The sequence below is a fragment of the Oryx dammah genome, unplaced genomic scaffold (assembly GCF_014754425.2).
Source record: "Oryx dammah isolate SB20612 unplaced genomic scaffold, SCBI_Odam_1.1 HiC_scaffold_24, whole genome shotgun sequence".
In the NCBI taxonomy this organism is placed as follows: domain Eukaryota; kingdom Metazoa; phylum Chordata; class Mammalia; order Artiodactyla; family Bovidae; genus Oryx; species Oryx dammah.
The window spans coordinates 70,092,771-70,117,520 of NW_024070208.1; the positions used below are offsets into that span (position 1 = coordinate 70,092,771).

Sequence of the window (24,750 nt, forward strand, 5' to 3'; positions counted from 1 at the left end):
CCAGTCCCCATCCATCACTGGTTAAGTGTTGAATCCAGGGTTTTTGGTTTGCTTTTCATATGGCCCCAGTGTGCTTCCATAGCTAGAAAGAGGCCCTAAGTTGAGAGTTGCAGATAAGCAGTGAGCTCCTTAGTCCTGGAGAAGAGTCAGAGGACACAAGCTGGAAAGTGACAGCTTCTGCTCCAGCAGGTCACATGTCCAAGGAGGGATCCTGTTAGCCTCAGGATGTTACAAAGTCTCTGCTTTATACCACTCATCCTATTCACTTATATATCCCTAGATCCTGGAATAGTAGGTGTTTAATAATAGTTGTTGACTGTATGACTTTCCCTGAGTGCCTGCTTTATTCTTTAAGGCTCTCAATGTAAATGGGGCACATGGTTACCAATCATGGGTCATGTTCTTAAAACTCCCTCATCAGAAAGGAAAGAGAGGTTATCCATTTCTCCAGTTCAGTTCAGTCACTCAGTTGTGTCCGACTCTTTGCGACCCCATGAATCGCAGCATGCCAGGCCTCCCTGTCCATCACCAACTCCCAGAGTTCACTCAGACTCGCGTCCATCGAGTCGGGGATGCCATCCAGCCATCTCACCCTCTGTCGTCCCCTTCTCCTCCTGCCCCTAATCCCTCCCAGCATCAAAGTCTTTTCCAATGAGTCAACTCTTCGCATGAGGTGGCCAAAGTACTGGAGTTTCAGCTTTAGCATCATTCCTTCCAAAGAAATCCCAGGGCTGATCTTCAGAATGGACTGGCTGGATCTCCTTGCAGTCCAAGGGACTCTCAAGAGTCTTCTCCAACACCACAGTTCAAAAGCATCAATTCTTCGGTGCTCAGCCTTCTTCACAGTCCAACTCTCACATCCATACATGACTACAGGAAAAACCATAGCTTTGACTAGACGGACCTTAGTCGGCAAAGTAATGTCTCTGCTTTTGAATATACTATCTAGGTTGGTCATAACTTTTCTTCCAAGGAATAAGCATCTTTTAATTTCATGGCTGCAGTCACCATCTGCAGTGATTTTGAGCCCCTCAAAAAATAAAATCTGACACTGTTTCCACTGTTTCCCCATCTATTTCCCATGGAGTGATGGGACCGGATGCCATGATCTTCGTTTTCTGAATGTTGAGTTTTAAGCCAACTTTTTCACTCTCCTCTTTCACTTTCATCAAGAGGCTTTTTAGTTCCTCTCCACTTTCTGCCATAAGGGTGGTGTCATCTGCATATCTGAGGTTATTGATATTTCTCCCGGCAATCTTGATTCCAGCTTGTGTTTCTTCCAGTCCAGCGTTTCTCATGATGTACTCTGCATAGAAGTTAAATAAGCAGGGTGACGATATACAGCCTTGACATACTCCTTTTCCTATTTGGATCCAGTCTGTTGTTCCATGTCCAGTTCTAACTGTTGCTTCCTGACCTGCATACAGATTTCTCAAGAGGCAGGTTAGGTGGTCTGGTATTCCCATCTCTTTCAGAATTTTCCACAGTTTATTGTGATCCACACAGTCAAAGGCTTTGGCATAGTCAATAAAGCAGAAATAGATGTTTTTCTGGAACTCTCTTGCTTTTTCCATGATCCAGCGGATGTTGGCAATTTGATCTCTGGTTCCTCTGCCTTTTCTAAAACCAGCTTGAACATCAGGAAGTTCATGGTTCACATATTGCTGAAGCCTGGCTTGGAGAATTTTGAGCATTACTTTACTAGTGTGTGAGAAGAGTGCAATTGTGCTGTAGTTTGAGCATTCTTTGTCATTGCCTTTCTTTGGGATTGGAATGAAAACTGCCCTTTTCCAGTCCTGTGGCCACTGCCGAGTTTTCCAGATTTGCTGGCATATTGAGTGCAGCACTTTCACAGCATCATCTTTCAGGATTTGAAATAGCTCTACTGGAATTCCATCACCTCCACTAGCTTTGTTCGTAGTGATGCTTTCTAAGGTCCACTTGACTTCACATTCCAAGATGTCTGGCCTTAGATGAGTGATCACACCATCGTGATTATCCGGGTCATGAAGATCCTTTTTGTACAGTTCTTCTGTGTATTCTTGTCATCTCTTCTTAATATCTTCTGCTTCTGTTAGGTCCACACCATTCTGTCCAAAAAACAAAACAAAAATCACCCTCACCTCCCCCCCACCCCACCCCTCACTGCTCAACATTCTCAAGGAAGAAATCCATTTGGTCTTGTTAGCCATGAGGTTATCTCTCAACCAAGCCCTTTGAACAAGGTCATGGCATATGATGATTGGCTAGATTTCAGCTGGGTGCTCACTCCTGAGTTTACAGAGGTGGATATATTACTAGGAGAAGTGATAGAGAAATTATCACTATATTCAGAACTATGGATACCCACAGGATTATGTTTAAATTGTGAATTTCACTTTCCTATATGTCTTGGTTGAAAATGCTTGAGGACCAGCATTATCTCAGCTGAATCATTTTAGTACTGCTCTTATACCTGCTGCAGGCTTAACACTTAAAGCTCTGACGATTTGACAGAGATCCTATAGACCAATCATTTTCAACCTTTTTGGAACCAGGGACCAGTTTCATGGAAGACAGTTTTTTCATGGACCAGGGAGAGTGGATGATTTCGAGATGATTCAATCACTTTATTTATTGTGCACTTTATTTCTATTATTATTACCTTGTAATATGTAATGAAATAATTATATAACTCACTATATTTCAGAATCAGGGAGCCCTGAGCTTCTTTTTCTACAACTAGATGGTCTCATCCAGGGGTGTTGGGAGAGAGTGACACCCGAAGTGTATTCTTATGTCCAATCTACTTTGTGATCTTGCTTTGATTGCTGTCACTGCAGAGAACCCTGCTTTACAAAGATAGCTTGTTTGAAATGGAAGCAGGCTTTTCAGTGCTTTGTGGCAATCTCTGCCACAGAGAATATCCTATGGCAGGTTATTCTGCCTTGACTTTAATCAGGAAAGTATAGAAATTTGAAGTTGCCTCAAACATACTTTTTAGGTCATCATCATTTGCAGTCTTAAAAAGCTGATCCTCTTTCTAGTATGAACAAAGTCGATTCACCCGGCTTATTCACAGATGGGTTGTGGATCCATTCCTTCTCAATTCAAAAGTCTTTTGTTGTTGGGATGTAATGCTCAAACTCTTTAGAAAGCTGAGATAGGTGATCACACACTAGCTGGGAGAAAGATGTCCCTGGCTCAGTCTCTTTCAAAATCTCTGCTAATATCTGAAACTTGTCAAAAATCTCAATGTTCACTTGTCACCCCCATAGATCCAGTTTGGCATGGAATGCAGCCACTTTACTTTGTTGGATAACTGGTTGCCACATATATGTGTTGCAATGAACCCATAATTGAAGTAGAACTCTCGATATTGTGTCTTAAATGAAATTTATTTTTGTTGGTGGTCTTAGAGTCTTTTGCTCTCTCATCATTGGGTCTCTCCCCCTTATCAAAGAGGCTCTCCAGCTGTGTTTGTTTTTCACTCATTTTGGTAAAGTTAGCTGAGGGCTTACCAGACTGAGAGGGAGACAAGTGTGCAGCATGGGAAGAGCTGCTGATGAAAAATAATGGGTAGGCCTTGTGCACACTGAAATGAGTGTCGGATTCTGACTGTAAGCCTATCACAAAATGCGGCTGTCCAGTTGAAGTACATCAACTCGTGCTACTGTTAACAGGCTGCCAGCAGATGCAGCTTGTCACTTGCCACTCACTGAAAGGATTTTGATATGAGTCTGCAGGCAATTGTCTTATTTTGGTCTCTGTGTTGTCAACCTCTCTGCTCGTGATAATCTGTGTTTGCAGGTGCTCCCCAGTGCTAGCATCATCCCTTCAGCTCCACCTCAGATCATCAGGCGTTGGATTCTCATAAGGAGTAAAACCTAGATCCCTCTGTGGGCAGTTCACAGTAAGGTCTGTGCCTCTATGAGAATCTAATGCTGCTGCTGGTCTGACAGGAGGCGGAGCGCGGGTGGTAATGTCAGTGATGAGTGGAATGGCTATAAATACTGATCAAGCTTCTCTCCCTTGCCCATCACTCACCTCTTACTATGTGGCCTGGTTCCTAACAGACCACAGACCAGTGGTTGAGGACCCCTGCTGTAGACCATATAATATTTTATAGTTTGCACAGATACAAATTTCCACTATCTATCCCTGAGGTTTGTTTGGAAATGAAGCAACAAGTCCAACAAGATTGCATTTCTCCTTAGATACTGTTTTGTCCTCCTCACTAGAGTCAATGGCTGGCTTCATTAACTCAGCATAATATATTCAATGTTCTTCTGGTTTGTGGCATACATCAGTGTATCTATCTTGACAAATCATATCCTATTGCATGTAATTCCAGATTTCATTTACCCATTCATAAGGTGGTGTACACTTTCTTCCTCCCACCCCTCACACCTTTATCTTTACTGAATAATGGTGTTATAACATTTGCAACTAAGTTTTCAAGTGGACATATGTTTTCATTTATCTTGGATAGATAACTATGAGAAGAATTGCTGGGTTATGTGGTAACTTTGTGATGTACCGTTTTACTTTCCCAGCCGTATATGAGGATGCTGGTTTCTCTGCATCCTCTCCATCACTTGTTATTGCTCCTTTAGTCGTAGTATTGAGCCATTTCAGATCAGTAAACAAGTGCAGATAGAGGTCTTATGACATCTACCCCATTTGTAAACTCTGTGTCTGGCCTAGTGGTCCTGCACCTGAAAGACATTCACTGAACATCTGTTCAAAACAAAGTTTTATTTGTATCTTGTTTTAGGTTTTAGAAAATGCTTTCACAAATCCTGAGGCTCACACTGACCCTGTAGGAAGGAGGATGAGTGAAGGATCTGGTCCCCTGGCTCTAGAGCCACTCTTCTGTGAACAATTTAACACTGGATTTCAACATTTCTTCTAAACATCATATTAGTTTATTCAGAAAAGAATGCTAAGAAGTTTAAAAAAAATCTTAGTTAAAAAAAATACACCAGAAGCTGAAGATACTGAGTGATTTGACAGTTTAGAGATGACAACTATGGTCCTGAGATAGTTGGAACTGGAGAGAACATTCTGGGGAATTGTGACAAGGGAAGTCACCAGACTCCCAACTTCAGCAAGCAATTTCTTCATCTTTGAAGAAGAACTAGTAGCTGAACACTTATAGGGATGGAAAATGTAGAGAATTTCAAAGACAACTGGAAATTAGGTGAGGAGTGATTATTTAGATTGTAGATTGCATTATCTGAGAAAGAGTTAACACCAGAAAGATGGGTAATTGAAAACTGACAATTTTCATCTCTGTCTTCCTTTTTGCAATAGAAAATTTCAAACCTGCATGAAAATTAAGAAAATAATATCAAGAAAATAGTATGATAACCATCATGTCCATTAATAGAAAATAACACATTGCTATTGTTACATGTTTGAGTTATAAAAAATGTTTGAATACATTAAGGATTTCTTTAAAATTGATTTCTCTTCCAGCTTTATTGAGGTCTAATTGACAATCAAAAATTGTATATATTTAGATGTACAACTTGATGACTTGACATACATATACACTGAAATGCTCATCATACTAAGCCAATTAATGTATCTATCACTTCACATCTTAATCATTTAGATTTTTTCCTCTCTTTTATGTTGAGAACCCCTAAGCTCTACTCTCAGCAAATGAAAAGGACACAGTACAGAATTGTCAATTGTAGCCACATTGCCATGTCCTAGTTCAGCAGGACATATTCATCTTGCATAACTGAAGCTAAAAGTCATTGTTAATAACACTATTTTAGCCAAGGTGCATGGGAAATTATCAAAGAATAATGAGATGATCTTGTTATAAGCTCCACAAACTTTGATCTTTCTTCATTTAGAATGAAAGGGAAGAAAAGCGGCTGAACTGGTAAGACATCTACCCAAATAACTTAGCACTTATGAGTGAGGTCTGAAGATTTTGTTCTCAGTCTTACAGTCATTGATTCATTCAGATGGCATATTCTTGGCACTTTTCACACATTGACCATCCATGACAGTCATGCTGGTCTTGGACTTGAATCCATGACCATCCAAGACAGTCATGCTGGTCTTGGATTTGAATCCAAATCAAGATTCATCATTTATCGATTTGAAGACCCTGGAGAAGTGCTGTCTTTGAGCCTCATTTTTCTCATCTGTAAAATAGAGATAACACCTCCTTGAACAGGGCATTGTTTGAGTTAAAAATGAAGTAAGTTCTCCACAAATGCGCATAACCTGTATCCTGCAACATATGCCACTGTTACTCTGCTAGGCAGGCCCTGAGCTCATGATGAAAGATATCATAAGGGAATCTCTCTCTACCAAATTCCCCTTGTAGGAGGGCAGCAGAAAGCTCACAGGAGTCCCCCCACAATGTAACCTGTGAGATGCAAGCCATCTCACATGTTGTGGAGATCTCCAATGACTGCATGAATTCATCTTTTGAAATCATTTGAAGTTTTCCAATCTTCTGTTTCATTTCTCTAAGTCCTGCAGTTCTATAACCATAATCTGTGCTAAAGCCTGTTGTTGGCCTTCATCAAATATTTGGTGCCTGGTTTGTATTTGCCGAACCAAGTTCTTGTGCCTAATGCACATTGAGGTGAAACAAACTGAAAAGTTGGGAGTTCTGAGCAAAGAAAGGTTTATTGCAAGGGTCAAGCACGGAGTACAGGATGTTTGTTCATGCTCAGAAGGCTGGAACCCCCCCGGTGGATTTCGGCGGGGGGCGGTCGGGGGGGATTTTTAAAGGCAAGCTGAGGGAGAGAGTCCAGGGTACTTGATTAGCTCATACAATATTCTGCTTGATGTGGAGGAGCAAGGTGATGTAACAGGGGTTATCATCATAAATCCTTAGATTCCAGTTTATCCTGGTCATCATGCAGTTAACTTCTTCCACCTGGTGGACTTTTTAGCATCTACAAAACAACTCAGGAATGTGCACTAGATCCTGTTGTAAAGATTCTGTGACTGCTGTATGGCTAATCTATTGATGACGTTTTTTTGTTATTACATCTTCACATTCTTCCAATCATCCTTGAGCCACCCTTTTGTGACTCAGAGGAGGCCTGGGAGACTGAAGCTTTTCTACAAACAAGAGCCAGGCAGAGGGCATGAGGTGGGGGTAGGGTCTATCCCTGGAAGACCCCACAGGGTCCTGCTCCATTCCAGTTGGAGACCTTCCCACAGCACCCTTGTTTGATCCTGATGAGGGCAGCGTGCCCAGAGGGTGGGCTGCTATCTCCTTCTGCCAGCTTTCTCAGGGTTTCCTCTGCAGAGCATGGGCAGCCACTGAGAAGCAGAGGTGGGCGAGGCCTGAGCCTCCTAGCTCCACCTTCTGGGTGAGTTCCTGGACTCAGAGCAGGAACTTCCCCAGAGTTTGCAGCCAGGGACTCTCCTGGGAGCCTGGCTGGTTGTGCCCTGCAGTCAGCCTGCCTGCCTGCCTTTATCAAAGAGCTTGTAGCTTTGCCTCCTACCTGCGTGGGGCTTCTGGAAGTGTCTACCTGGGTGTCCCTTGGTCCTGTAGCCCCACAAGTGGCACGCTGCATCTATCCTATGCCTGTGACAGCAGCTGCACAGAGTGGGTGCCTCAAAGGCAGACTCTGGAGGCTTCTCAGTCCTGGGAGGTGGGACCTGGTGCACAAAGGGCGCTCCAGGCTCAGGAGCAGGTGTTCTCAGGCTCTGGCCCAGTGGACCTGTGGGGCGGCCAGTCTCCAGCATCCCCGCTGGCACCTCCAGGAGCAACAGGAGCGCCACTGCCTCCTGAGCAGGGCGACCCCAGTCTGCGTCCGCCTTGGCCGGCAAGATGCTGCCCATGTCCCTGGAGGTGAAGACCAGCCCGCTGCAGAAGGCGAACTTCTGCTCACACCTGTTTGTCTGGTGAGCGCCCCATCTAAGCTGTGACAATTCCTGCCAGCACAAGCCTGACATTGGTGGCTTCTTTTGGGGACCAAGGGACAAGGAGAGGGTGCGCTCGGGACTGGTGGCAGTAGGGGTGGGAGGAGGACCCAGGGACCTGGTGTCCACCTTATCCAGCTGCCTCAGAACAGCTCAGCAATTCACTGTCAGTTCTGAAAGAAGCTGTAACTTTCACCCCAAGGAAGCAGCTTATGAACAACTTTCTTTATCTAATCAGTGACCTGCACCTTTGCCATCTTCCAATAATGTCCCCACCTTTCCCCATGTTCCTTAGGTGAACATCTGAGTTCCAGCTGCCCTGGGCTCCCTCTCTCCCCCTGTCTGTGACCATGTCTTTCTTTCTCTCCCTGCCTCCCTGCCTGTGTGGTTGACTGTTTGTCCTGGTACCTAGTCGAGGCCAATTTCATGTGCGTAGAAAACACAACAGTTTTTTATGAAATGAATGTGAACACCATTCTGGAACACCTTTTGCTTTTTTCTTGGGACACACAGCCAGGAGCAGAGTGTCTATTTGACCACAGCCCTTTTCCCTATTCTAAATATCTCCACTTCCGCCTTTGAGGACCAAACCCTGGGGATGGGGTCTGTGAAACCTGTGGGTTCTTATCCAGATCTCTAGCTGAGAGAAGCAATACATGGTCTTGATGTAGATGGCCCTGCCCAGGAGTCCTATGGTCCTGAAACCACTGAAGGATCCCTAATCTGGGAGGAAACACACAGATGAAAAACGCTGCAGAGTGCTGAAGCTCTTAAATGAAGTCTTCATCTAATAGCTGGGACTACAGAAAGGCAGGCCTGAAGCTTTGGACTTTAATCACTCTTGAGTGATTACTAGATCTTTAGTTTCTCAACTCTAACCCATTCATCTTTCCCACAAATTCTGATACTTCTTTTATGGGACAGTCTTGGGGATCCCCAGGGGGATGGCAGCTCCTATGCTTGTTTTGATGGTGGTATATCCAGTGTATGTGGCTACATCTCTTGGTTATTTGATTTCCTGCCTACAATCCCCACTCCATATTATTTTGAAGCAGATTCAAGACAATGTATCATTTCGTTTGTATCAATTTCCAAAAGGTAAAGAGTCATCTTTTTTTAAATTATAACCATAATATCATTATCATACCTTTTAAAAAAGATGATTACTTTATATCAAATGTCCAGTCATCATTCCTTTCTCATTTACCTCATAATTCCTCTCTGATGTTTCTGAGTTGGTGGGTGTATCTCTTGATTCTCTTTTTGTCTAGGTTGAATCCTGGTCTTTTTTTTTTCACTCATACTGTTTATTTGTTGAAGAAATTAAGTTTTTTTGTACTTTCTTCAGTTTGAATTTTGTTAATTGGTTTCCATAAGGTTGTTTGTTTCTCTAACGTCTATATGTCCTGCAATTTGGTAATTGTATCTACTCATTTGATAAATTCAAATTCCAATTTTGGGGACAACAGGACTACTTCATAGAGTCAAAGTACATTTGTAGTACTTTTAATGAGTCTTATGTATAAAGATTAGCTCTTTTTAATCTTAGCTGACATTACCTAACATTCTGGGACAGTATACTTAACTGTTTATCTTTTTCTTTTTTTTTAAGATGTCACTTCTTATGACCTTTCATTGTTAAGTCTAATTATGTATGCTAGTCCCTGTATATATTTTTATATTACTTTTCTAGCTATATGCACTGTTTTATACTTAGATACTTCCATCTGCTGTTGAGTGAATCTGGGAAGAAGTTTGTGGTTCAGAGATCAGAACTAGATTGAAATCCTATGTCCATCACTAAGAAATGGTGATCCTGGGGATTGGGACAATATCTCCAAACTTTCCCATCTATAAAATAGAATGGTATTTTTTTACAGAGTTCTTGTGAGGATTAAATCTGAAACACTTTGCATAGTGCTTGACATAAAATAAACTCGTGAAGTGCTACTTTTATTGTGCAAAGCACAATATAATTTATAACAACTTATAACGTGTAGAAAAAAATCAAAAGATAGAGTGTTTGAAGGAATAAACAAAATGTCAAACTAAATTATTTACAAGTGTGTAAGAACTGTGTCTTAATCCATAAATCATTATTTTCAATGTGTATTCACCTAAATAGACACATTAAGCAACCCATAGAACTCATAAAAACATCTCTGTTATATATGTCTTGTGTTGTGTTTAGCAACTCACAAATGCCTTTAATATTGTAAAGCATATTACAGAAACTCTTTTGAAAGACACGTTGAGGAATAAAGTCTTTGGAAAGACATATTGCAGTTCCCATCTGCTCATTTTTTTTCAGCTTGTTTTGTATGTCTCAAGGTTTTAAAGATGCTGCTAACATAAAATATTTCTTCTCAAATATATAAAGACTTATGAAGGGAAATTGAAGTGGACAATCTATCCTTAAAGAAATGGAACAGAATCAAGAAAAGTAACTCTTAAATGTGATTCCAAATTCATAGTCTCTAATAGTAGATGAGCAGTATATATAAGAAAGGGGGCTTCCCAGGTGGCTCAGTGGATAAGGAAACCACCTGCCAATACAGGAGATGCAGAAGGCAGGGGATCAAACCCTGCATCAGGAAGATCCCCTGGAGAAGGAAATGGCAACCCACTCCAGTACTCTTTCCTGGGAAATCCCATGGACAGAGGAGCCTGGTGGGCTGCAGTCCCCATGGGGTTGTGAAGAGTCAGACACAACTGAGTGAGCACACATTTACAAGGAAAGCATGTTACAGTGTACTTTCCAGTTTTTTTGATACACTGTCCCAAGTTGGTAAGAAATCATTTTGGCTTACCAGAGTCCATTAGCCAGAAAATTATGGCACCCCACTCCAGTACTCTTGCCTGGAAAATCCCATGGATGGAGGAACCTGGTAAGCTGCAGTCCATGGGGTCGCTAAGAGTCGGGCATGACTGAGCTACTTCATTTTTGCTTTTCACCTTCGTGCATTGGAGAAGGAAATGGCAACCCACTCCAGTGTTCTTGCCTGGAGAATCCCAGGGACAGAGGAGCCTAGTGGGCTGCTGTCTATGGGGTTGCACAGAGTTGGACACGACTGAAGTGACTTAGCAGCAGTAGCAGCAGCAAGGAAAGAAGGTCCTAGAAGAAGGAATATGTGTGTGGTTACCATAAATAATGGCCTTCCCTGGTGGCTCAGATGGTAAAGCGTCTGTCTACAATGCAGGAGACCTGGGTTCGATCCCTGGGTCAGGAAGATCCCCTGGAGAAGGAAATGGCAATCTGCTCCAGTACTATTGCCTGGAAAATCCCATGGACAGAGGAGCCTGGTAGGCTACAGTCCATGGGGTCACAAAGAGTCAGACACGACCAAGTGACTTCACTTTCACTTTCACCATAAATAATAGCAAAATAGATAAATATCTCTTTAATTTCAGGTAGGGCAAGAAACTCTCAAAGCACATTCTCTTTGTTGATTTTGAAAATGTATGTGCATAGAAATCGAAGGTGGAGACTTTGAATGGCACCGTTTTCCAGTTTTCCTGCTGGAGAGGAAGGAGCCTCTTATTTCACACCTGGAGACACTGAAGCACAGAGGTTGAGTGAGTTGCTTACTATCACACAGCTAGTAAGCGGTGGAGTGGGATCTTCTCAAGCCAGGCAGTCTCGTTCTGGAGTCTGCATGTCTTGTGTATGTAACTGCTGTGCTTATCATGGAATTGGTTGCCTGGACTTGTTCCAGGGTCCTGGCCCAGGCTGAGACCCCTTATCATGATGGGGAGGTTCTTTCTCCACTCAGATTCCCACAACCAATAAGTAAACTGATGGTGAGACTGGTAGAGCACAAGCTTTGCTCAGCGACCAAAGAATGAGAAAGGGAGACTAGTTTGCAAGTGAACCTCTCAGCCCACTTTGGCTTAGACACTGTATCTAGCAGAGTTGAAGCAAATGGAAGGAAATCCGATTAACAGAGGAGGAATATTCATGGCTTATGCAAGAGCGGGGTGTGATTTGGACCTGAAATTAAGAACACACTCCTTTTTAGTCCTTGTATGAGCTCTTCACTTTGTTGTCATAGGCATTGTCAACTGTAATGGTCCTAGTGGGTTCATTTAGCATGCTACTATATTACAGTGAATGTGTAATGATGCTCTGTGTCTATTGGAGGTTAGGTCTTCTGCCATTTGGGTCCTGGCTAGTTCTAATCGGTTCTTACTTTTCTCATTCCTTTTATGATTGAGTCTGAAAGTCAGATAAGAGCAACTGGTTTCCATTTGAGAAAGGGACAGGGATATAATTCTAGGGCAACAGCCTTTCCTTTTTACTGCTCCTCTTTCCTGATAGACTCTGAAGGGGCAAATGTTGGTCTTCTGAAATGCTTCCTGCTGAGCATGGGCATTGTCATATGCTAGGTTAGAGGGGCAGAATTTTTCCTGATTCAACAAAAATGAATCTGCTTGTCACCAAGCTAGAGTCCCAGTTTCTCATAGCCCTGGGTAAAGACCATCTGCAGCTTCATTATCCCAGTTCTCCAAGAGATAAAACTAATGAGACAATTGAGGAATCATGGAGCAAAGAGCAAGAGAAGGAGAGTAACTGGAAGGGCTCTAAGAATGGCCTTAGAAGCTCGGAGAATCTGGGGATCCTTCTTTTGAAACTGTCACAGATTTTTCAGTCATGCAATTCTTGTTCTGAGTGTTTAGCCAAGTGGCCTCTCTAAAAACAAACAAAACAAAACAAAACAAAATTTATTGGAGTATAGTTGATTTACAATGTTGTGTTAGTTTCAGGAGTACAGCAAAGTAAATCAATTATACATATATCCACTTTTTAAAAAATATTATTTTCTTTAAAAAAGAAAAAAGATAAAGGCTATAGCAGAGTATTGAGTAGAGTTCCCTCTGCTATATAGTAGGTTCTTATTAGTTATCTATTTTATATATGCTTCCTTGGTGGCTCAGATGATAAGGAATCCGGCTACAATGCAGGAGACCTGGGTTAGATCCCTGGGATGGGGAGAATCCCTGGAGAAGGAGATGGCAACCCACTTCGATATTCTTGCCTGGAGAATCCCATGGACAGAGGAGCTTAGTGGGCAACAGTTCATGGGGCCACAGAGTCAGACACAAATATAGTAGTTTATATATGTCAATTCCAGTCTCCCAATTGTCCCTTCTTCCCTTATCCCCTGGTAACCGTAAGTTCATTTTCTACATCTGTAACTATTTCTGTTTGGTAGGTAAGTTCATTTGTACCATTTTTTAAAGATTCTATGTATAAGTGATACCGTATGATATTTGTCTTAGTCTGCAAGTTGCTTTCTTTGGCAGTTGGGATGCACTCTCTTTTATCAGATCGCTTGTATTAAAACAGAAACAACAGAAAATGGTTGCTGGGGCACAGCTTCCCCGTTGATCAGCCGGCAGGTAATCAAGAGCTTTGTAGTGGTCAAGAGTCATGTGGGCCAGAGGGTCCAGTAAGATTTTGTCATTTTAAGGTTAGAACTGGTTTCTCTACTTACCCAGGCCAGTCTCTGACTTTTTTTTTTTTATGGTTATGGGATTATAAATTGTGTCTCATTCTAGGCGTATCAGGGATCCTGCAAGAGAGACAACTGCTATTACCAGTCAAGCTTCCCTCCTGACTAGATGAATGGCCCCTTTGATTCACAGGTTGTGCGAGTGTAATTAAAATCTGAATGTAACCTTGATCTGGGTGTGAACCACCTATAGCCCAGTGTCCCCTGGTAGTTTTCTTGGAGACAGTTGATCACCCAACATGGGTGGCCCTTGCCACAGGGGCCTTGAGGAATAAACATCCCTCAGGGGTGCACACACTGTCTCTGGGTTTTCTTGAGTCAAGTTTAGGCTCGTGGTGGTGCCCTTCCATCCAGGGTACTTGCACATGGCCAGACCCCTCCATGTTTGGCATTATCCTGTTCCTACAGCCGTTAAGCATGATAACTATCTAGAGTCAGCCATGCCTGTAGGTGGAGGGCTCATAGTGAACAGTTGGTTGAACTCCCAGAAAACAGGGATTTGACTAACACATACGCCTTTGCAGGGGTGTGGTGGCAGTGGGCAACCTTGATGTCCCTGGGCAGAAGCCTGGGCATGGAGGAATTAAACCACAGTTTGGTGATGCTATCAGCTGTTAGTGGAGTTCCCTGAAAGTCTGGCGGGCTGTATTTATTCCCCGACTGAGGCTGATGATGACAGATCCAAAAGTCAGCAAAATTCCAGCCCTTTTGGATGTTTGAATGTTACTTTTTAAAATAAATGAATCTGCCTGAGAGTGATACCAAGGGGGACCATAAGAAGAATCAACTGTGCATTTTAGCTGGGAAGGTGTTACTTATCTTGAAGTTGTCTTCAGAAGATTGGGGTCAGAATGAGGCTCACATGAGTGTTCTGACTGAGGGGAGTCTGACAGGACGGTAAGGAGTTCAGGGTCCAGAGCCTGTTAGACTCAGGGTTTTGTGTCCATAAGATAATTGCCTGTAAAAATTCCTCTCTGTTGACAGCTGATCTAAGAAGATCTTGACATCAGGGTTGAAACTGCTTTGAATATGACTGGTGCTCAGACACTTTCGTCGTATCCGACTCTTTGCAACCCCTTGGACTCCCCTGTCCATGGGATTTTCCAGGCATGAATACTGGAGTGGGTTCCTGTTTCCTTCTCCAGGGGATCTTCCCAACCCAGGGATCGAACCAGCATCTCTTACATCTCCTGCGTTAACAGACGGGTTCTTTACTAATAGTGCCAAGTAGGTATCCTTGAATCTGATACAGTTCAGAAGATTTAAGTCCTCAGTAATACAGGAACATATCTGCAGCCTTACCCACAATGGCCATTCAGCTCTATTCTGCTTGCCTGAAACACTGTTACTTTATTTTCATTTCTAGATATATTTTTTCCTTAATAATTAAAGCAGATGTACAATGTATGTTCAGTAGGCCACAAACAGCCTGCTTTTAAGTTATAGCATGTATAAGCCAGCATGACTTTCCTATATCTAGAATGTATGTGTGTAAGCACATGTCTAAATTCCCCTATATCTTTATATGTTTAAATTGTAGACTTCTTTTTTTTTTAACAATGTCCATGAATGTAGGTTTCTAATTAGAGACGTGTGATTTGAATATATGTCACTCTCCTTTTCATGTTTAACAGGTGGCTAAACCCCTTGTTTAAAATCGGTCACAAACGGAGATTAGAACCAGATGACATGTATTCAGTGCTTCCAGAAGATCGCTCCCAGTGCCTTGGAGAAGAGCTGCAAGGGTGAGCACAGGCAGCAGGGAGGAGGGAGGAAGAGTGAGAATTTCCACGTGGGGCTAAAGGTTTGGGGGAGGCTTTGCCTTCCTCTGGGTTCTCCTAAGCCTCCTCGCCTGACACTGCACACTCACCCCCTCAGGCTGACCCCGGGCTTAGTCCACTTTGGAGGCTGGGAGAGCGCGTATTCCCCCTGCATCCATGGACGTGGAGGGAGCCCGCAGCCACGGCCCTGAAGGCCGAGCTCTGTCTCGGAGGTGGGGTCCCTAGAGGAGTGAGTCTGCCCTCCTGAGCTGCTCATGACCTGTGAGTCCAGCAAAGCTTGGCAGGAACTTGTTTCCAGAATCTGGAACTTTTCCCTCAAGGCCTGTTTCTCTGGTGCTTCAGGGTCTGCACCGCTCGTCTTTCAGGAGCCTGTGAGCAGGTAGCCGGCATCTGTTGTGCAGCCGCAGATCGCCCTGTAGTGGCGGGCTCGTCTCCCAGTCCGCCCCGCCCCCTTTCCCTTTGGTGGACAGGCTGCTCTTCACTGTGCTCTCTTTCTCATCGCAGGCACTGGGATCAGGAAGTGAAGAGAGCCCAGAAGGACGCACGGGAGCCTTCCTTAATGAAAGCGATCGTAAAGTGTTACTGGAAATCCTGTGTAGTTTGGGGAATGTTTACATTTCTGGAGGTAAAAGACTTTCATACTGTGCATTGAGTTTTGGTGTATGTATCTCAGTACTGAGGTGGACGGGATGAGTGGGTGAGAGGCCAGTAGTCTGTCTGAGGATAAACCCTCATGGAAACATGATAGAGCTCAGAGGTTGTATTTATCTTTAGAATGGCAAAGACTGGACTCCACGGGTACTATTCTTTTGACTGATGAAAGAGTGTTGTGGAAGGATGGCCTCTAAATAAAAGACATTTTATATTATGGTAGAAAGTTCCTGGTGCTCAGTATAAACACTGTTTGACCTTGGACCAAAAGAAGATTCCAGCAACCTCAGGCAATATGTGCCCTGTGATTTAGAGGAAGGTAATTTGGACCCGAGCCCAGAATAACGTACATTTTATGGTGCTTTGTTATAGTTTAACAAGGTAAAAATTGTTACCTTGACCAGGTCATATCTGATAAATGCTTTTCTAAGAACCCAGGCCCTGCATCTGGACTGTAGCCACCCAGAACTCCTAAGAGCACACCTTGGCCCAGGCTGTCCCCTTCCTCGTGGGCTGGCATGAGCAAAGCCCCCATAGGGAGGAGCTCCAGCTCCACCATGAATTCTCTGGACCCTCCATGCTGCTTTCTTTCCCTGGTTGTGGGGATGGATTCCTGGTTGAAGGGGTAGTCCTGATAGCCTGGCATTGGCAGAGGGTGTAGGAGGGAATGTGCAGGGCAAACCAGAGGCAGAAAGCTGTGAGGTCAGTGAGCTCCATGACCCTGAAGATCCTGGGTCGAGATCCCCCAGAGAACAGTCCACCTGGGGACACAGTGCCAGCAGCCCCCTGTCCTGGCTGAGCCTGCTGGAGGTCTGCTGCAGACCCCGCTGGGGGGCTCGTGCTCTCCGTGGTCCCTTAGAGCTGCCTTAGGGACACGGGCGGTCTGGGAGTGTGTGAGGGCAGGAGGGATGGAAGATGCAGGTGCTGTGAACGGGGTGGAGAAGGTGGAGAAGGTGTGAGCTGTCCTCAGTCCATCGTGTTGGGGGTGAGGTGGGTGGGCCAGGTGGTTTACAGGTGGGCAGCGTGGCTCTTGTTTAAAGGCTGTGTTGGACTGAGGACACTGCAGGCAGTGGGCAGCTGGGCAGGTGAAGTCTGCCCCACTCAACTGGAGAGACAGAGAATCCGTCAGCTCCCAGGTGACTGGATGGTCCTGGAGGATGGAGTTCTCACTGATGTCAGAAGAGGATTGGCCACTGTGCCAGAAGGTGGGACAGGTGTGTGGGGCAGGGTGCCGCCTTTGAGAGGGCACTGACCACCTATGTACTGCGGTGCCTTGTGAAGGACGGGGGGTGGGAGAGGGAGCAGGAGCCCGTCAGGCTGCCCCAGCCCTTCTTTGTCCCGCGTGCAGCTGTCCAGTCATGGAATTTCCACATAGTCACGGTAAGTCTCTGTTTGAAATACCAGGTGGCAAGCTGGTGTGGCCTGTTTGTGCAGGATTTCCTGACCTCACACAGCAGAGCTCTCATGAATTCTGCTTATCAGGAAACCCTGGGGCCTCGGTGTCTGCCTGTGGCTCATGCCAGGTGCCTGGTTAGATGAGTGGCCTCCGGGTTTAATGTTGGATCATATCCTGGAGCAAGTCTTTCTCTGCTGTCCCTGGTTCTCTAGTTTCTCTTTGGTACCAGATGTTAAAGAGTCTTAAAATCAGGGGGGTTCAAAGCATAGCCCATGTGGCTCGGTTTGAACTGAGCTGCTGGTTTTTCTTGCTGTCCTGGCCTGTTGGCTCCTTGGCTGGGGTCACTAAGCCTTGGATGGACCCTATTCTAATATGAGTCCTGGATCTTGATTGTGGCAGCTCGTGGGAGAAGCAGACATAGTGGGAGAGGCCACAGGATCTGGGGTTCTTCCTGAGAGGGAATCCTCCCCACTGTGGTGCTGGGAGTGTTGATTTCAAAGTTGTCCAGCCCCAGTAATACTTCCTGCTGGGGATCCAGGAAGGCCAGGCCTGGGGCTGCATAACGTGGAACTGGAAGAGCCCTGGGCCCTTTCAGGAGGTTGGTTGCTGGGTGGTCATGGCGGAGAAGTGGGGAGTAGAGGACGTAAATTTAGGGGCTCATCTGTGTGGTAGTACTGCTAGTACTAGTAGCAGTGCTGGTTAGTTAAATAATTGATTTTCTGAAGCAACTTCCCGTGTTGTGATCAATCTATACTGCTTGTTGTTCTTTATATTTTAGATGGTGGAAATCTAAACTCAGCCCAGGAATTTCTAAAACACAAACATATTTCCTTTTAGATCTCCAGCCCTCTTTTAATTCCTCAGATGCACAGAATACCCCGTGGATCATCCACAATCCCAAGCAGTGTGGTCTTTCCACCCACAGCATGAGCGGGGCCTTCCAGGTACTCCTGGCGGCACCAGTGGGAGAAAGCAGGGTGACGCCAGTCCAGAGTGAGGCTTTTAGGGTTTTCGGATTTTGAGATATGAAAACCTCTCTCTTATGAGAAGGGCTTCCCTGATAGCTCAGCTGATAAGGAATCTGCCTGCAATGAGGGAGACCTGGGTTCGATCGCGGGGTTGGGAACGTCCCCTGGACAAGGGAAAGGCTACCCACTCCAGTATTCTGGCAGGAAGAATTCCATGGACTGTCCTGTGAGAACTGAGGAGTATCTCTTCCTCTCAGAGAAACAAGTAGCAGGCTGTGGAGCACTTGCTGGTCACCCCTAATTAGAACAGAACAGCCGGAGAGCTCCCAGCACCCCTGGCCCCTGTGTGCACCTCCACGGGTACTGTGGGTAGAGAGGACAGGTCTCCACCTGCCTGGGGCCCTCAGGGTGGAGAGGAGGAGCCTGAAGCCTCTGCCTGGGCCTGAGTCACAGAGACCACCTCCCCAGGTCATCAGCGCTTCTCTCTGAGAGGCGAGGTCTCCATTGCTGGTGTGTAAGTGGGGTGACCTCAGAGAGCCAGAGTGGGTTCACCCAGTCCCTTCCCCTGAGAGGGGAGGTGTTGCTGGGAGTTATGCCCTTTTCCCAGGACTCTTAGAAGTGGCCCAGCCTTGTCCGGTCACTTGGCCTTTGTTTGAAGCCACTTTTGCTGATGGTGTCTGATCCATTTGGAGGCTGTGGGAAGCCCACGTGTGTGTAAACCTTCACTTTGGAGCTCAGTTAATGGACAGGAAGTAAACAGAATCCTCTGCATCCCACAGTGGGCTTTGTGCCTCAACTCACGGCTGGTTCCCCAAGAGCTGAGTGGTCTTTGCATTTATTTCCCAATAGTTTCTTCCATGTGTCCCTCACTTTGCTCAACCCAGGAGGCTGAGGAATGGCTGCTGGTGGCAAAGATACTGTGGGCTGAGAGCAACCACTGAGGACCACACAGCAAGGGAGAGGAGGAGGGGACCTTGAACCAAGCAGAAGGGGACATGCTGTGTGTGCCCTGCTGGTCCTTGAGAGCATAGCATTAGCCATTAGCCATTAGGTGTTAGTAATATCCACAGTGATGACCTTGAGTTATAAATTAGGGTTTTATATCCACCTTCTTTTCTTTTTCTAAGCATATGTAAGTTTTTAATGTAAAATTAAAAGAATTTTTTAAATTGAAGTATGATTGGCTTACAATGTTATATTAGTTTCTGGTATACATCAGTTCAGTTCAGTTCAGTTCAGTCGCTCAGTCGTGTCTGACTCTTTGCGACCCCATGAATTGCAGTACGCCAGGCCTCCCTGTCCATCACCAACTCCTGGAGTTCACTCAAACTCACGTCCATTGAGTCGATGATGCCATCCAGCCATCTCATCCTCTGTCGTCCCCTTCTCCTCCTGCCCCCAATCCCTCCCAGCATCAGGGTCTTTTCCAATGAGTCAACTCTTTGCATGAGGTGGCCAAAATATTGGAGTTTCAGCTTTAACATCATTCCTTTCAAAGAACACCCAGGACTGATCTCCTTTAGAATGGTCTGGTTGGATCTCCTTGCAGTCCAAGGGACTCTCAAGAGTCTTCTCCAACACCACAGTTCAAAAGCATCAATTCTTCAGTGCTCAGCTTTCTTCACAGTCCAACTCTCACATCTATACATGACTATTGGAAAAACCATAGCCTTGACTAGGTGGACCTTTGTTGGCAAAGTAATGTCTCTGCTTTTGAATATGCTATTTAGGTTGGTCATAACTTTCCTTCCAAGGAGTAATCATCTTTTAATTTCATGGCTGCAATCACCATCTGCAGTGATTTTGGAGTCCCCCCAAATAAATTCTGACACTTTCCACTATTTCCCCATCTATTTGCCATGAAGTGATAGGACTAGATGCCATGATCTTCATTTTCTGAATGTTGAGCTTTAAGCCAGCTTTTTCACTCTCCTCTTTCACTTTCATCAAGAGGCTTTTTAGTTCCTCTTCACTTTCTGCCATAATTAGTGATTTAATATTTTATACACTACATGATAAGTTTAGTTACCAACTGTCACCTTGCAAAATTATTCCAATATTATTGAATATATTTCCTATGTTGTATAATTTCATGATTTATTTATTTTTTAAATTTTTATCTATTTATTTTGTGCCTCCAGTCCCCTTTTACTCACTTTATAATTTGGAGTTTGTATCTCTTACGTTCCCTCAACTATTTCACTTGTTTCCTCCACCCCCCTCAATCCATTTTCTTTATGTAGTCAAGGAAGTAGGAGACTCTTTCTGAAAGATTGCATTCATAATGGTTAAAATTTTGTGAAATCTGGGTAGAAGTGAAACTTTAATTATAGTCTAGAAAATTTGGTTTTACACATGACTTTTCTCAAGAGTTCTTGTTCCACTGTGGTCGCCTGTGAGGAACAATGAGTTTTCCAAGCCTTGGTGAATCCAGCCTCTGCCATTAAGAATAGAGTAAGTCTCTTACTATCTAGAAGAGTAAGTCTCTTTTATCTAATGATAAAAGTGATGAAAAATCCTTCTTTTTTTGGTGGTTTCAGAGCACTCTGCACTGTTGTAGCTCATTTACGTGTCCCAGGATTCCTCTGAGGGAGGCATGGCTGGTATTTTCACAGATAAATACTTGGAGGTCCAGGAGGGCACACGATGGGTTTGAGGTCATGGGACTGGCAGGTGGCTGACCTGATCTCTGAGGCATGGTGTTCTGACTTCTAGACCCGTGTTCTCTGTGTTCTGTTCTCTCCTCCCCCAGCCTCCACTGAGGCTCAGAGCCAAGAGGAGCTGTTTTTCTAGCAACAGCTCTGGCCCCTCTGTCACCTGATTTCTATAGTGTTTTTTTTTTTTTTTAATTTCCTGTGGATTTTTAAGAACATTTCAAAAATACAACATAGAATAGAATGGAAAGGTAACACAATGTGTCACTCCAGAGTAGGGCTCTCTGGTAGAAAGATTGTTGTGAGTTGATTGTGTTTTTCAGAAATAGACACAGGAGAAACTCTGAAGACAGAATAGAATTTACTCTTCTGAGGGACATCTACACTGATAAAGGAAGTCTCCATTTGTAAAGGTGTCTCCCTCTCTGTACCAGAAAAAGAAAGATGGCTCTAAATCACAGCAGAATCCTGTTGAAGGACAGTCTTCAAGAAGGATGAAATCTGCTTAACAAACCCAACCCTACTGTAGTTTAAGCTGCTTTTCCTGTTAACCTCTCATTGGCGCTCCATCACCTTTTCTTTTGTCTTTAGGGGGAGATGGCATTTAAGGTGATGGCCTGGGCTATCTCAGGGAAGTTACTCAGTTCTTCTTGATATTTCACATGTGTATCAGAAATATACATGTTAATAAACTTCTGTTCTATTTTCCCTTGTTATTCTGTCATTTATTACAGGGATCTTCAGCTAAGAACTCAGAAGGGTAAAGGGAAATAAGCCCCTATGTCACCCTAAGTCAGCTTCAATAATTGCCATAATGAGCAGTCTTGATTCATCTGAAACTCACCCTCACTTCCCAAGATTATTTTAAAGAAGTTCCAAGACAGCAAATCATTTTTATCCATAAATATTTCAGCATGCATCTTTAAAAGATGTGGAATCTCTCCCCACTAAACATATTTAGCACAAACATTATTTTTGTAGACTTCCCTGGTGTCTCAAACGGTAAAGCGTCTGCCTACAATGCGTGAGACCCAGGTTCAATCCCTGGGTTGGGAAGATTTCTTGGAGAAGAAAATGGCAACCCACTCCAGTATTCTTGCCTGGATAATCCCATGGTCAGAGGAACGTGGTAGGCTACAGTCCATGGGGTCACAAAGAGTTGGACACGACTGAGCGACTTCACTTTCACTTTATTGTTTTTATGCATAGATATTAACTTTAATATCATTAGCTACAGATTCAATGCAATCCCTATCAAGCTACCAGTGGTATTTTTCACAGAACTAGAACAAATAATTTCAAGGTTTGTATGGAAATACAAAAAACCTCGAATAGCCAAAGCAATCTTGATAAAGAAGAATGCAACTGGAGGAATCAACCTGCCTGACTTCAGGCTCTACTACAAAGCCACAGTCATCAAGACAGTATGGTGCTGGCACAAAGACAGAAATATAGATCAATGGAACAAAATAGAAAGCCCAGAGATAAATCCACACACATATGGCCACCTTATCTTTGACAAAGGAAGCAAGAATATACAATAGAGTAAAGATAATCTCTTTAACAACTGTTGCTGGGAAAACTGGTCAACCACTTGTAAAAGAATGAAACTAGATCACTTTCTAACACCAGACACAAAAATAAACTCAAAATGGATTAAAGATCTAAACATAAGACCAGAAACTATAAAACTCCTAGAGGAGAACGTAGGTAAAACACTCTCTGACATAAACCACAGCAGGATCCTCTATGATCCACCTCCCAGAATATGGAAATAAAAGCAAAAATAAACAAATGGGATCTAATTAAAATTGAAAACTTCTGCACAACAGAGGAAAATATAAGCAAAGTGAAAAGACAGCCTTCTGAATGGGAGAAAATAATAACAAATGAAGCAACTGACAAACAACTAATCTCAAAAATATACAAGCAACTTATGCAGCTCAATTCCAGAAAAATAAACGACCCAATCAAAAAATGGGCCAAAGAACTAAATAGACATTTCTCCAAAGAAGACATATGGATGGCTAACAAACACATGAAAAGATGCTCAATGTCACTCATTATCAGAGAAATGCAAATCAAGACCACAATGAGGTACCATTTCACACCAGTCAGAATGGCTGTGATCCAAAAGTCTACAAGCAATAAATGTTGGAGAGGGTGTGGAGAAAAGAGAACCCTCTTACACTGTTGGTGGAAATGCAAACTAGTACAGCCACTATGGAGAACAGTGTGGAGATTCCTTAAATACTTGCAAATAGAACTGCCTTATGACCCAGCAATCCCACTGCTGAGCATACACACCGAGGAAACCAGAACTGAAAGAGACACATGTACCCCAATGTTCATCGCAGCACTGTTTATAATAGCCAGGACATGGAAACAACCTAGATGTCCATCAGCAGATAAATGGATAAGAAAGCAGTGGTACATATACACAATGGAGTATTACTCAGCTATTAAAAAGAATACACTTGAATCAGTTCGAATGAGATGGATGAAACTGGAGCCGATTATACAGAGTGAAGTAAGCCAGAAAGAAAAACACCAATACAGTATACTAACACATATATATGGAATTTAGAAAGATGGTAATGATGACCCTGTATGCAAGACAGCAAAAGAGACACAGATGTGTAGAGCAGACTTTTGGACTCTGAGGGAGAGGGAGAAGGTGGGATGATTTGAGAGAATAGCATTGAAACATGTATACTATCATGTAAGAAACGAATTGCCAGTCTATGTTCGATGCAGGATACAGCATGCTTGGGGCTGGTGCACAGAGATGATCCGGACGGATGATATGGGGTGGGAGGGGGGTTCATGTTTGGGAGCTCATGTACACCCGTGGCGGATTCATGTCAATGTATGGCAAAACCAATACAGTATTGTAAAATAAAGTAAAAATTAAAAAAAAAAAAAAGAAAAAAAATATCATTAGTATCTAGCCAGCCCTCACAGTTGTCTTTTTGCCCTCTTCTGTTGGAAGCAGTATTAAATAAGGTACACTTGGCTGACACAGGTTATACAGATTGCCTTTCTGTTCCCCTCCACCCCGTGCTTCTAGGTTGTTTGTCCTGTAGAGATTCCCACAGCCTGGATTTGGCTGATCGCTTCTCCCCCTGTGTCAATTAACTTGTTCCTCTGGCACCTTAGGTTGGTGTTTAGGTCTAGAAGTTTGATATAGATCATTTGGATTTTCTTCACCCCTTTCATCTATGTAGGAGGTAGGGTTGTATATCTCCCTTATAAGGTACATAACATCTTTTGTGTGTGTGTGTGTGTGTGTGTATGTGATGTCGGAGCTATTCATGATCCTTGCTCAAGGTCCATTAATTTATTAAGGGTTGCAAAGTGGGGATGTTCTAAGCTCTTTGGTTAATGCTGAACTATAGTGTTTATAGGGAGAGTAGGGGAAAATAAATTTTTTCTGTTTTTAAAATCTGTTTTCAAAATGGAGAATTGTTTCTCCTCTAGTGAGGAGAGGGGATAGTGAATTTTCATGGTTGTTTGTTTGGTTTGGTTTTGTGAATGTCAGTTTGAGCTCATGGATTTAAGCATTTCTGATCTGCTTCAGTCCATTTCATTTGTTATGCTTGTGTCAACCTTTGGCCATCTTTGTGCAGTGGGAGTATATTCAGGTTGGGTCCTAAGTCTTTTGCACATACTCTAGAAGTCTTGGCTAGTTTTTTTTTTTTTTTTAATGTCTTTTTTTCGTTTGTTTTGTTTTTTTTTGGTTTCTGGTGTGACAGGATGTTTCTAGTTCATTTTGTACAGCATTTGTTCAGCCCTGGAATCATCCATTTCTCTAAGCAGCCCTGTCTTCTTTTAGTGTGAAATGGTATTTAAAGACTATAGTCTGGGTGCTAGAGGGGCTTCTTGCTCTTGGTTATT

The 24,750-nt window shown here is 43.6% G+C and overlaps 2 protein-coding genes across 2 annotated transcripts in view; both read left to right on the forward strand.

Annotated features, from left to right (window-relative positions):
• Nucleotides 1-24,750, forward strand: part of LOC120883302 (multidrug resistance-associated protein 4-like) — a 296,729-nt gene that overhangs the window by 127,456 nt on the left and 144,523 nt on the right.
• LOC120883311 (multidrug resistance-associated protein 4-like) lies at nucleotides 7,799-19,350 on the forward strand. The gene is made up of 4 exons (XM_040267350.1): nucleotides 7,799-7,872; nucleotides 15,038-15,148; nucleotides 15,689-15,809; nucleotides 19,084-19,350. The coding sequence occupies exons 1-4, from the start codon at nucleotides 7,799-7,801 to the stop codon at nucleotides 19,138-19,140; spliced, it is 363 nt and encodes a 120-aa protein (XP_040123284.1). The 3' UTR covers nucleotides 19,141-19,350.

Coding starts and splice junctions, on each gene's coding strand:
- LOC120883311 (XM_040267350.1), top strand. CDS start 7,799: ATGCTGCCCATGTCCCTGGAGGTGAAGACCAGCCCGCTGCAGAAGGCG. Junction 7,873..15,037: donor TGCTCACACCTGTTTGTCTG/GTGAGCGCCCCA, acceptor CATGTTTAACAG/GTGGCTAAACCCCTTGTTTA. Junction 15,810..19,083: donor GAATGTTTACATTTCTGGAG/GTAAAAGACTTT, acceptor TGCTCAACCCAG/GAGGCTGAGGAATGGCTGCT.